General features: G+C 41.7%; 1 protein-coding gene across 3 annotated transcripts; it reads right to left on the bottom strand.

Annotated features, from left to right (window-relative positions):
- Positions 1 to 1,430: 1,430 nt before the first annotated feature.
- On the bottom strand, positions 1,431 to 13,155 carry baiap2l2a (BAR/IMD domain containing adaptor protein 2 like 2a). Of its 3 annotated transcripts, none has more exons than XM_034594162.1 (15): positions 12,910 to 13,154; positions 12,382 to 12,457; positions 10,752 to 10,838; positions 8,892 to 8,953; positions 8,740 to 8,811; positions 8,411 to 8,491; positions 8,179 to 8,310; positions 7,163 to 7,261; positions 5,775 to 5,838; positions 4,873 to 5,083; positions 4,370 to 4,435; positions 3,728 to 3,938; positions 2,122 to 2,162; positions 1,600 to 1,701; positions 1,431 to 1,541 (listed from the first exon to the last, which is right to left on the bottom strand). In XM_034594162.1, the coding sequence occupies exons 1-14, from the start codon at positions 12,961 to 12,963 to the stop codon at positions 1,620 to 1,622; spliced, it is 1,338 nt and encodes a 445-aa protein (XP_034450053.1). In that variant the 5' UTR covers positions 12,964 to 13,154; the 3' UTR covers positions 1,431 to 1,541; positions 1,600 to 1,619. The 3 variants fall into 3 exon arrangements, 2 of the variants coding, with proteins under 2 accessions (XP_034450053.1, XP_034450052.1); XR_004614757.1 differs by lacking the exon at positions 1,431 to 1,541 and adding an exon at positions 3,272 to 3,435 and having other exon boundaries at positions 1,648 to 1,701; positions 12,910 to 13,155; XM_034594161.1 differs by having other exon boundaries at positions 1,529 to 1,701.
- Positions 13,156 to 14,214: the final 1,059 nt, after the last annotated feature.

The raw sequence follows: 14,214 nt of genomic DNA, 5'->3' as shown, positions 1-14,214 counted from the left end.
TTTGCTTTGCACTGCACATGACTTCATAAATCTGACTTCACTGAGGGAGAGACAGGAAGGAGGAGGAGGCCGTTAATCCATACATAAGAGTCTTTATTCAGAAGCACTGTGCTACTTTAACAGGACCGCGCTGTCTGGCCATTAGCAGAATTGGATTCACACTGAGGTTCAATTTGGGTTAAGTATCCCCAGCGGAGGATCCAGACAGGCAACGTGGGATCTTCTTTAGTAGGCCATTTTACTGCCCGAGCAAATAAGCACAGTTCTGAATGCTCGGAGGCGATCACTTACACGGTGACGAGAACAGAACCGCGGCGTTCAGAGTAGCACGGGAAAGCAGAGCGCTTCTCCCGACGGGCTGTTACGTTGAGGTCAGTGTGATTCATTTGGAAAACGCACATACTCCTCCAAGGATTGGCCAGTTTATCACCATATTGCATTTTACATGTTTCAGTTACACATCCACACCGAATTTCACCTGTTCAGAGATAACAGGCCTACACACGTGGTGTTTCTGGTGGTGCAGAGGTAACGGTTCTTTAAGGACAGACACACACACACAACATCATGACTCATTCTGGTGGTTTGTGTGAATACAGAGGGTGTGTTTCCTCTGTAGAGAATACTAATGTCTGCGGCGGTTAAATCGAACTCTTTGCAATGCACGTGCGTGAATGTGGAGAGGTGGAGCATTGAAGGAGCAGTAAAGAGAGGAGTTTATTTGTTTTTAAATATCAGAATGATGAAAGTATTTTTATGACGTACAAACTTACATTTATGACATTTTACACATAATCGCGGAACAAAATGATCAGTTAACCATCTGTAAAAAGATGGAAGCCGCAGATTTAACAGATTAGCTGAAGTAATTATATGATGCTATAAATGTGATGTTACATAATCTATGACTTTGTTGCATTTTTCATTACATCTCTGCCTCAGACACATTTTTACTGCCACAGGTTACATTATCATTTTCCTCCAAGCTTTTTATTAGTACATTTGTCATGCAATTAATATTTAGCAATCAGCTTAATTCACATGTGGCCGATGTAGGAATAAATGATGGGAACATTACAAAAATATAAAACATGGAAAAGATCATTAAAACCTTTTCATATCTTTCATGGAATAAATTATCCAGCACTGAGCAATAAACTACACATACAGAAAAACACGTCTCATGCTGCACATAAACAAGTTATGAGCATCATATCACAGAGTTTAATTGTTTGTTGCCAAATGGCCAATATTCAAATCATTCCCATGTCATATCTTTATTTGAAAACATTTCAGTGCCAACAAATCAGACGTCTGAGGAGGAACGGTGATTCAGGACCAGGTTAGATCATTAGTTTACTTATTATTTTACAAACCACAGAGCAGAAAACCTGCCTGCTTCGAGTATTATGTTGTTAGTTTACAAAGATCTGAGGAATACATGTCTAACAACCTTGTGCAAATCCAAGAAAACGCTAAAGTTGTTATTCAAGCGTTTTCCCTCTTTCTCTGTTTTTTGTGTGTACACGTCTGCAGTTGGACTTTACGTCAAAGTATTGAAGGTCCAGCTTTTTTTTACCGTATATGCACACCAAGGACAAGAGTGAAGGATTGAGATGTCACATGCGGTTAAGCTGCGGGGTGGATCTGTCATTGGTCGTGGTGGGCTTCAGCTTCACCGTTGCAAACGGGTTGGTTCCCCTTCAAGGTGGAAGAAGAGGACAGGAGAGAGAAGAGAACAAAACATAGACAAGGGTTGAGAAAACCAATATCACTAAATGTTCTGGCCCACAATGATGTAGAGGTTATATCAGGAGAAATGAGCGCCGCATTTCAAAGTGCACAAGCATCATCTGGCAAACTGTTTCACCTGAAGTGAGAGCGATAGTCACGGTTCCCAAACGGCCATAACTGAAATGGTTTCAGAAGTGAACTGCACTTCAAAGCCTGATGGAAAAAGAGCGATTCTGCGCTATTTAGATCACTGCCCTCGTCTGTGTTGTTCTCCAGTTTAATGGGTCCGTGATATACTTCAAAAAATACCATTAGTTTCTCTGTGAGAGAAGACGAGCGGCCTCCATTTTATCGTCTAAAGCAGAGCTGCAGTAACATCACTCTTACCTCGGGAAGAGCTCGGGCTGTGATGCGTGTTGCTGTGATCTCTGCAAAATAAAAAGATGAGAAAGGTACGGGTGAGCGAGGGCCGATCCAAAACACTACATGTAGACACGTGCATTAATGGAGGCTCAGCAACATTCAGCCCTTGACCCCTCGCCCCTCTGCTTTCAGCCAGTCCTCCCACAGGCTGCCCGGCACACACACACACACACACACACACACACACACACACACACACACACACACACACACACACACACACACACACACACACACACACATTGGTGAGTGCCCATTTGACACAAACTGCAAAATCACTGTTTTTCAAAGAGAAGAACGAGGGATCAGCAGCAGAGATCACACACACACACACAAACATCCAGGAAAATGAATCTATATGAAAAACATGATACACAGAATTATTATTTACGGCTGCAGCTATAACTTTCATTATGGATTCATCTTTTAATCTTAAAATACTACAGCACAGTGATAAGTGTCCACCATTGTTTGAATCATCGAAGCCATTATTCGAGTAATTACACAACTATGTAATTGTTTTAATGAAAATCTACTTTATCATTTACGTTGGTGACTTGAGAGCAGGTTTCATGGCTCATATGCTGTTGTCAGTAAAAGAACAGTTTACATTATTTGTATAATATAATAATTAGCTAATATATAAATCAATTTATAAAACTAAAGTTTATGAGGGTCATTTATCACATTAAGCTCCTTCCTGCTTCTTGACACAAACAAAAATGCTATTTAAATCACTCTGTAATTAAATAGCACAAAAGACACAAGGCTTTTGTCTCACTGCAGCAAAAATACACGGCAAGAGCACACACACACACACACACACACACACACACACACACACACACACACACACACACACACACACACACACACACACACACACACACACACACACACACAAACATGCACACACACACAAATGTCTGACCCTAACCTAAATCTAATTCTAACCCTCAAACAAACCATTGAAAAAGTGAGGACCGGCAAAAATGTCCTCACTTTCAAAAAATGTCGTCACTCTGTAGGGTCATGGTCCTCACAAATACATAAGTAAAAGAACACACACACACACACACACACATGCACCCAACCTCCTTGCCCCCCCCCACACTGTCAGCAGCTGGAGCTTCCACCCTGCATCCACCAGAAAGACGGATGTGGTGTCATTGAGAGCAGCACCCTGCCACAGTGCCCCTGCTGGACAGACGGGCAACAGCCATCAAACAACTACAGTGGACGCAGCGTTTCTCATCACATCTCATTTCTCCATCATCACTGGATTAAAAACACAAGTGCATAATTCAACCATTAATGCAGAGGACATTCATTCACACTCGGCCTCTTCCAACTTGGGAGAGAATTTCCACAGCGACGAGTTGTGAAGTTATTGACGTCTGCTACTCGTCAGCGGTGATGCACCTTCACAAAGCATTGACCTGCAGCGAGGTGCATCACTGTTTCGGGTCCCCTGGAAACATTTCTGTTGTTGTTTTCGCGTCAAATTGATGAAGTTGTTTTTTAATTTGTACAGATTTTTGACTGAAGACTGATGGACTGATGGCCGTACCTTTTTGTTGTGTGAGTTTGACTCATCATTCCTTTTGGGAGTGGACCAGTTCTGAGTGTTCAGTTGCATGTCAGAGTGTTTATTTGAAGACATTTGTGACAATGGCGGGGGTGGCGGTGGAGCGGGAGGGGGCGCGGCTCCGCTGTAGCTGCTGCTTCCCCGTTGGTCGAACAGGTTGCTCATGCTGCTGCTGCTTCGGAGCGTTGAGTTGCTGAAATTAAACAAAAGGAGGAGAGTGTCATATCTTGAATGATTGTTAAACCTTTACTGTTTTTCCTCAAAGCTACGGGTCACCCAGATATCTTAACTGGTCCAAGTTATTAACGCAGACCTCATTTAAAACAATAGGGAGCCTGGAGGAAGGAGCTGCAAAATACAATGTGCATCAGGTTTGACAGGCAAATACTGTGCAGTAAGTTTAGACTTCGGTGTATCTCCCCACTCAAACTTAATGGCTGCACATAAAGAAAGAATGGCTGCATTAACTGTGGAATCCTATAGATGCTGAGGAACTTCTAATCTAATGGGAATTTTATCCTCTGCTATGATATCAGGCACAATAAGAGTAGAATCACTCATTTATTCAATAATCTGCTCTGAATTATTGTAGTTTAGTTGTCATTCATTTCACTGGATCTTCACCTGGAGCTGGTTGACTTGAAAGGATCATCCACTGGTTCCACAAAAGCAGCTGGAAACCATCCCTGACTGAAAATGGAAGAGACATATATGACATATATGATACTTGCAATATGATATTTGCAGTTTCTCGTGATTCCAGGAGGGTGAAGCCTCTGACTTCACTGGTGCTCACTTCATATTTCCTCCTCTGACGCTATACATTGTTTTTTATGTACAACACTTTGGTTTATGTCCAAATATCAGCTCAAATGAAGACATTCCCTTCTGCTGCAGCTGGACTTTGTGTTAAACACAGTGTTGTGATGGAGGCGTTCGTATCCGGGATATTTGGTCTTCATTTTGGGATTGACAGTACTAGTTTGTTTGTACAGTTTGTTCCAGAGTATCTGACCATTTTTCTTTTAACTTTTCTTTTATAAGAGTTACACAGACATGTAGTATTTGTTGTTACATATAATCAGTGAGTACAGATATACACACAAACACAGACACACATCTCTCACCGCGAGCTGTCGTCCGCTCGTCCGTACAACCAGCCGTTCCTCGGCTGCTGGACCATCACAGTGATTATCTCTCCCCTGGTGAAGGGCAGCAAGGTGGGGTTGGAGCCAGTGGGTTGGTGGGAAACCAGGGCCCTTGTAGATCTTCCTCCAGCACCGCCACCCCCCACCGAGTCTGCCGCAGAGCGATAAATGCTTCCCTGGGGAGACGGGGCTGGAGAGATGAAAAATGAAAAACACACACGTCGGGAACAGAGAGAACAGTTTGCTGCAGCTCACATCGACTGATGAACCCACTTAAATGGCAAAAAAGAATCTCTGGTGGGATGATTAATTAAAAACTATAACGAGCTATGATTTTTTTCTTTATTCATTATGACCCCAGTGTTCATAACTCATAACTAAATAGCTCAGACTGTGCATGATTCTTTCGGTTTGGATGACAGAGGATGCCGTTTATTGCATTATACCAGAGAAGGTTGCAAATAAGGAGGAACATTATCCAGTATTTATTTTCTGTTTTTCATACATTTTCACGGAATCTATTTTTTGCTGTAGATAAAGCAAGTTTAATAATTAGACTTTCTGCAGAGGGAAGTACAAAAGAGGAGGCACAGAAGTGCACGGAGAGCAAAATGTGAAGAGAGAGAGAGAAACAGATAAAAAGCTCAGGCCGAGATAAAGCAGCTGCTGTAGAGTGAAGGCAAAATTACTGATACACAGACAAAGGCACTGTGGACTGCAAATGATTCACAGAGGGAAATTAATGTTGCAGACAGCGCTTTGTTTTAAAATGGAGATGAACCAGAACCAAATATGTTAAATGTGACAAAAGCAAAATTATATTCAGGCCTGTTGCTGTTGGGTGTTAGGTTGATGTGTTGGATTTGATTTTAAAAACTCACCCCTTGATGGTATTCTGCCGAGGGGCGGCTCCTCTCTGCTCCTTCTGGTCTCCTCCTGCCTCACCTATAAAACCAAGAACACACGTTATATACACATCCAGACAATAATAACAGCTGTTGAGATTGAGAGTAAATGTACATGCAGGAAATACTACGGCAGTTACGGAATGAGAATACACATTCAGATTTCCCCGACAGTGTGTGAATAGAAGTGCTGCATGAATGTGTGCATGACTGGACGGATGCGACATGTCCTGTAAAGCACTGTGATTGATCGATAAGACTGGAAATCCACAATATAAATCCAGTCCATTTACCATATTATGAGATTTAACAGGGCAAAAGATAAAGCAAGCACATGGGCGAAAATGGGTTTTCCCCAAATAAAGAACACGATTTCATATTCACACTTATCAGAAGATACTATTTTGATTTGTTTGGCACAATTTCCCCAGCCTGTCATCGTTGTGTACGTCAACATGTGCTGTTAGCAGGCGATTAGCTCGGCTTAGCACAAAGACAGCGTAGGATGTGTTGGATATACAGTTGTGTACGTAGCAACATCTGCCAGCAGTGGCTCTCGGGCTTCACTCCACTTTAGACAAGGATATAAATCCCACGTCAAACCAAAACAAACAAAGAATCCATGGTAATCCTCTGATTGCTGATTAGCGCAGGATGTGGGATGTGTCGGGTTCATTGTCGTGTCACTTTCCAACCAGGAACAGACTGAGAGCAACCTGAATGATGCCTTTATACAATCAAACATTAGTTTTGTTTTGTTAATCATCCTTCATGGAAATCCCTCTGTTCTGAGAATGGATTTCTGTCTGGATTCATTTACAACAACACAATAATGTGTGTGTGTGTTCAGGTGATTCCTAAGATTTACATTTGTGCGATGGATTCACTTGAAGTGAGTGTTTGGGAGGAGAGATGCTGACAATCACATCGTCTCTTCCTTCAATCTATAATCTCCGTTTTACTACTTCAGCGGTTTAATCCTCAGAAAGCTTTGCTGTCTCGGAGATGTGCTGCAGGACTGAGGTGCAATTCATTCTGATGGTTTCAAATCAAGTCTGGGGCCGAGCTCAACCACCAGAGGGCGCTCTAGTAATAAGAATATTACTGCAGTAATTCTCTGGATGATTTACTTTGTGTCTGTGTATAATAGAGAAATTTGGGGGGAAAAAGCTGCTGTGAATAAAACTCAGTTTCCATCACAAATTCAGTTTTCAATTCTAAGTTATTTCACCAAACAGATCTTACAGAGCTCGTCTCAGTTACTTCTCCAGAAACAGGATTATTCAGTAGATCATCACTTTTGGAATATTGAAAAATCTAAACACAACCTGCTTCCGACCCTGTTTGACAAACCCTGAACTCACAGTGTTCTCCACGGCAGCTGGACGTCTGGCTTCAGGTTGTCTGGTGGCGTTCACCTCCTCTGTCCAGGTATCACCTCTCTGCTGGAGAGAACCACCTATCTGCCACACACACACACACACACACACACACACACACACACACACACACACACACACACACACACACACACACACATTCACACACACACATTCATAAGGATAGATTTCTCATTATCCATAACTAAACAAAAGAGAAACAACATCTTCTGCTGAGAGTGAAAGGTAGTGAAGTCCATTTCCAATCCATCATCATGGAAAAAGTTTTTTATGGTTTTATGGTCCGTGGGTTACAATTTGCCAACTGTTACTAATTGTAAGTAAGTGAATGACCATAGTCCTGAATCACTGCTCCGGCCTCAAAGGGCTTCACGACAGCCTTATTATGAAAACTGTAAATTAAAAGAACCAGCTTCTCCAAAGTCCCCAGAAAGGGTGAAGATACGGCTCATAAACACATTTCTCTGTGGGTTTTATTCGTTTAACAGACCCAGCTGGATTTGGTTCACTGCACAAAACTTCAGAGCCACAGTAAATTGTTTAATTAGGTCGGTAGAATGGTCCCAGAGTCCAAAACATAGACGGTATATTAAGATGGACAATGTGCCTTCGCTTCCTAAAATGAAGCTAAAGTATCATGGATATAAACGCATCTGGAGCCAGAGTCTGACATATTAAAACAAACTTACCGGAAAAATGTTTAACGTGTACTTTGATCTTTTTAATTTGGTCGATGTCACATCCAATAACATGGAGGAGCCGGGGTTTATGACCAATAATGCAGTCAGGAGGCTTTTGCTTCACTTTAGGTGATCATGTCGTCCATGTGTGTCATCAGCCCTGAATCTGTACCTGCTAATCTGTGGCTAACCTTCTTTTTAAAGTCCCAAATAATCACTAAACCTCTGTGGAAATGATTTCTACCTTTAGTTGTCCAACTGTCAAACTGTAAAATTTCAGAAAAGTGACTTATTCCAAACCTTATCCATGAGCTGGCCGATGGACTGTATCATCGCGCAGTGTTTCTCAGCCAGGAAGCGGTATCTCCTCTCCTCCTCCTTCAGAGCCTCTCCGTGGCTCTCCCTGAGGAACTCCACGTACTCTGAACAGTCCTGGGGATACGTATATATTTACAGTTATATATATATATATATATACACTGTACAGGAACACATACATATACATGGTGCAGAGTGTGAGAAAGACACAGACCTTGTAGTTTCCTCTGCTCAGATGTCGCTCCAGAGCTGCTTCCTGGTTGTGGACTTCCATCTCGTACTGATTCCTGCTGCCCTGTGAGACACAGAATTTACATCACGTCCTTGTAAAATCACCTCAGTCATCATCCAGCATCAGGTCTGTGAGGTGAGGTGGCCATATTCCTATTATCATTCATTAAATAATTCACTCCAGGCCCACACAACATACTCGTGGGTTTCATGACTATTATCCATCCACGATAACCTGCAGATATTATTTTGATTATGAGACAACTGCTCATCGAGTCCCCCGTGACCTTGTGTTGCTGCGACATCACTCACTGAGATGTAATCTTTGTCCAGTCTAACGTTGTTGTCCATCTCCTGCAGAACCTCCGCACTGAACCAGCGGAACTGGAACCAGACACAAACAAAAACACATCATGAGCACACGAGAGGATCCCACTCACAGATCTGTGATGCATTTAACTTACGACTCCATCCAGCTCCAACGTCAGTCTTCTCTGGCTCTCGGAGATCTGAAGCAGGACATCTCCTTAAAGACAAGTGGGTCACATTTTACATTAGTGCTAAGAAGAAATAACAATAATGACATTTTGCAATATAATATCTTATAATATCTTTATTTTGTATCTGTTTTTTAACCCATGATGCAAAAATGAGTCACAATCTCTCACACACTGCAGAGGACTCCGGTGTGATTTGTGACACCTTTAAATCGTTCCTATGAAAAGCTCAACACACGTCGTTTAATTGAGATTGAAAATGAATGTGGTGGCATTTCTGTAATTGACAAAATAAAAATAGAAATCCAATTTCTTTATTCCATTCAATCCAGGTATTGTTTTCATTGGATTGATTAGAATTGTTGACTGTAGTTAGACAAGATTAGATTAGATTAGATTAAAATAGATTAGATTAGACTATTAGATTAGATTAGATTAAACTTTGTTGTCATTGCGTCTAAAATACAGTTTAGCAGCTTAACTTGAAAAGCAAAGAAAGTTGATAGTATTTATACAATATAAACAGTATAAACAGAGTGAAATTAAGACAATAAGAAATAGCAGTTTTAAAGAAGTTGCTTCCTTTTGACAAAGCTTCTCAAACCGTCCTTGGTTGATTGAACTGTTTTAATACGTTAAGGTTACTGAGGCTGCAGCTATGAACTACTGCATGTTTCTATATTTCAGACACTTGGGCCAATGCAGTGTGGTGCCTTCACTTTTTAAATGCAGATTAAAGAGTCTCCACTGCCTGAGGATTAGGTAATTCGGTTTGTTTACATTTGAATCATTATTCCCTTGTTTCTGCTCCGTGTGTTTGGTTTGTTCTCGCTGATAAAATCACCAAACATGTTCCGAGACGCCAGAGATGAGATGGAAGGAGGACGAACGCATGACTTCTATTCATCTCTTCTGTGCACATCATACAGCTGCTCTGATGAAAGGCACCAGTGCATGTGCAGTAAATATCAGACTGTATGAAATCACATCCAATGTAAACAATTGGAATGCATGTGAACACATTTATATTTGTATTCATTCAGTCCAGTTAAATTTGTATGTATTAATCTCCAACTCACAATAGACATTATCCCGAGGCACTGACTATATTTGAGACTCCACAGTGTTATAGAGACAAACACAGTGAACACGAGGAACATGAGGAACATGAGGAACCTCCAACAGACTCTGAGGAGACGTTTCACTGCTAATGATCCAGTTTGGACAAATATCTCCAGCTCCGCCCGTTAAACCTGACATGACATCGTTTTCCAGTGGCTGGGTTAAGTGAGCAGAGCACAACCCGCTGTCTGTCACCATCTATTATTCATATCCTCTGCTGGTGTCTGATACCCACCCTGCCAACAAGCACACAACACAACACAACACAGCACCCTCAAGCATTAAGCCACGGTTTAACTTTGAACACCTCTGCCTTGTTGTTGAACTGGACCTGAACCCAGAACAAATACTGGTTCAGTTTGAGCTGCAGGTCAAAGTCTTTTCATGTTTATGAGCCTTTAGTGTTATAGATACTGTGAAAAATATGTATTCAGCCACTTTAATGTCAAAGAGCATGTTGATCACACACACACACACACACACACACACACACACACACACACACACACACACACACACACACACACACACACACACACACAGGAGGAACAATAAACTGCCACCCGGGGGTAAACTTTGCTCCTCTGATACGGAGGAAAGCTCTTTAATTAGTTTCATAAATGTTCACTTCCTGGATTGTACATTAAGTCTTTGTGTTCCCACTTGTTAAACATGAGACGCACGAGTGTGTGCGCGTGCACATACCGAGGGAGCGTGAGGACACGGTGTAAAAAGCCTTCTCTCCGATCTTTGACAGTGCACTGAAGTAGGCCTCGCTTGTTTCTGCCAGAGCTGAAACACACAAAAATGACACACAACTCATTTGAAATACTTGAAATACTGGAACAGCAGATAAATAGAGTCATTCAATGGGGAAAAAAAGAAAGAGTTCAAATTTCCAAACACAAAAACATCCCTCTGAAATCCCAGCACACACCAGGAGGCCTGGATCGACACGATTTGCTCAATAAACATTTAACAACAACGACAGAAGGAGCGAACTTCTGTCGTTTTGTTAAGTTTTCATTGAATAAATAGCGTCTCTCATGGCGTCATGCTGTGCACGGGAATAATATATTTTATTATCGTGACTGATCCTGCACCAGCTGGCACCCAGGGGACGCTCCGCTGTGCACAAGGATCTTCTTCTTCTTCTTCTTCTTTCTTCTTCTTTCTTCTACTCTGTAGTTATTTGGAAATGTGTCACATGACCACATGAGCACTGACACTGATTTATTTCTGCTCTAGAGCCAAAAGGCAAAAAACTACTAAAAGCATTAAGCAAGATTTGGTTTTTTGACTAAATTTGAGTTTGTTGACATCTATTTGAATTTGTAAGTCAAATGTTAAACATCATGTTAAAAACAACAAGGCAAACAGTGGCTAAGCTACTTTTAAATAACATATTTATACTGAATAATTCATTTTAAAGGATTTATACATGGAAATACTCTAAATCTAACACTAACCTTAAACCTTCTTACCCCCAAAAGGAAGTAAAGGCCCCTCAGTGTCACTGTGCTGAGAGATTTATGTCTCCCCATCAATAGTGATACTATTACATTAACTTACACATTAATTAATTAACTACTAATCAAGGGCAGATGACGTCTTCTCCTGGTATCTGCCTTTGGAGAACAGTAAATGTCCAACGGATCCAAATCACAGTTTGACCCCAGTTAATTCTGGTGTCTCAGTAACTTTAACACAACAATAGATTAGATAATTGAGTTCATTTTATCTTGAGTAGTTACATTTTATTTTTATTGCCACGTCCTGATTTATTATATCCGACCTTGGTGATGTGAAAGGTTTCTGTTTCGTCGATGAGCGACAAAATGGTTTGTACTTGAAAACCCAAAATAAAATACTCAGAAAGGAGAATCTAAACAGGCTGACATCACCGTGTCCTGGAGTTACGTCTCTAATCAGGTAGCGACAAGACGCTTCATATTTTTATGTCTGTGCGGCTTTTGGTGCAGTGGAGCTGCTGTGAATCAGCTGCTGGTGATTAAGCGGAACTAGTTTTTACTAGTATTCCACGTCCTAAATCTCTGCCCCTGTGTAGTTGTCGGGTTTGACAGGGGAGCCATTACAATGTCTTGGGCCCATAAGCAAAGCTGTAACAGCCCCGGGATATTCCCCCAGCACACGGACTTTGGAATGAGGTCCAGGGAGAGAGACGGCTGACAGCTCCTGTACCATGCACCGTCATTACTGTTTGTTTAGGTTACAGCACTGATAAAGATATAGGTGCGTGACTTCAACACACCAAGTGCAGGGTTCCCTTTCCTTTTTCCCTTTCTCTCTCTCTCTCTCTCTCTCGCTTTCTTACCCTTGAAAGCTCGGACATAGCTGTTTCCCAGTGAAACCAATTTCTTCAGGCCTGGGTTGAACTCATCCATCAGGTTCTGTTGGGGAGAAACATTTTTTCAGATACTTTCCACGGATATTTTTCTCAGATATTTTAAGACACACCTTAGAAAAGTCAATAGGATTAATCTTTAATTCAATCTGTATTCGTGAGCTCGACACTGGAGCAGAGACAGAGTCAGACTCACATCCCTCCTGTTATCAAGCCAGCGAAACACTCCCTGAATTCCAAACTGACTTTGTGAATTCACACCGCGTTTGCTCGGCAGAAATTGCATAGAGAAGTTTCACCGGGCTTAACGCCTCGGTAAGAAGAGTGAGAAATGTTTCTACGTGATCCGGAAACCGTCCCAGTTTCCAGAAAGTAATCACAACACAGGACTTGTTGCCTTTACTCATAAAACTACTTTATATTTTGCCCCATCTGTCACTTTGTTGTCTAACTTGAGCCACAGGCCGACACACACCACTCGCACTATCTGTTACTTACCGAGTAAATCCTCAAGGTGGAGGAATGTAGCTGATCACTATTCATCCTCGACATGTTTCTATCCAGTGGAGCCTCGAGAGGGTCTGCGGATCTTAAATCATCCGGCAAACGCGCCACAGCCTCTGAGAGAAAGGCGGGTTAATCTCATTAATGTGGACGTGGAGTTCAGGAGAGGAGGCAGCTCGGTGTGGCGGTAATCGACACCACCGAGGCCAGGGAAAGACTGAGGTAAATAATTAAACGTGGCTCGGCCATAAAACACACCGACACATGCTGTAAAGCCCTGGCTGCTGTTTGGGGGCGTGTGTGTGTCTGAGTTTCCTACACTGAATGTTTTATTCAAGAATACAACAGAGACGTTTTTCAATTCTGAAAATAAATACACATCCAGACAAAACAATAATATTACAAAGAATAATGGTGTTATTATTCTGTATTTCTACGTGTGTCAGTGTAAAAAAACCACAGGAAGAGACAATCAATCACCTTCAGACTACGATCCTGTCCTCAGCCTCATAAAGCTTCAGAAATGGCTCATGAATTAGATTTTGTTTTTCTAAAAGCGGACTCTCCTTTCAGTGAATATGGTGGTGAACGGTTTCATGTCCGTGTTGGCTGAATTGTCTGATGTGTATCCAGGGTGTCTCGACCACAGCTGTCATCTTTGCTCTCTTTTATTAGTCGTCATTATCTTCCTGCACAAACAGGGTCATTGTGTCTCGGTTTCACTATTTGCAAGTCATAATCTGCACAGGAAGCCACAGAGCCAAGGTTAAAAAAAGACAATCAAGTGTAGAGCAAGTCCACTTGGGCTCCATGGATGTGCACAGCAGGTGAGCAATCCACTTTTGTACTATGCACTTTATCTATAGAAGAACATTTCTCATATATCAAGAACACTGTGTCCTGTGTGTTTGAGACTATCCAGCTCTTTATAGAAGAGACGGTTGTGTAGCTCAGATTCTTCCGGGTTTGATGGAACCAGGAAGATTTGTGACATTTTTCCATCGACTGTGTGTAAAGATGGACGACAGGACAGCTCCCCACGAGTGAAGCATCTCAATTGCCCCCCCCGGCTGGCTGCAGTAAACAAGAGTCATAAACCAGCCTCCTCCATGTTTGTGAATGGGACACGGAACAAAATAATAAGTCACACGTCAAATAAACTTTTTTTAAAAGATGGTTTCTGTCATTTTAGTATTTTTTTTATCACATTGATGTTCACTTTGTTTTTAATAAGTTATTTGATTTTGATTTGCAGGAATTGGTTGAGACCTGGCAACTGACGTCTCTGGTCCAAGATGC

The sequence above is a fragment of the Hippoglossus hippoglossus genome, chromosome 8 (genome assembly GCF_009819705.1).
Source record: "Hippoglossus hippoglossus isolate fHipHip1 chromosome 8, fHipHip1.pri, whole genome shotgun sequence".
NCBI lineage: Eukaryota > Metazoa > Chordata > Actinopteri > Pleuronectiformes > Pleuronectidae > Hippoglossus > Hippoglossus hippoglossus.
This window is presented reverse-complemented; position numbering and strand designations above follow the sequence as displayed.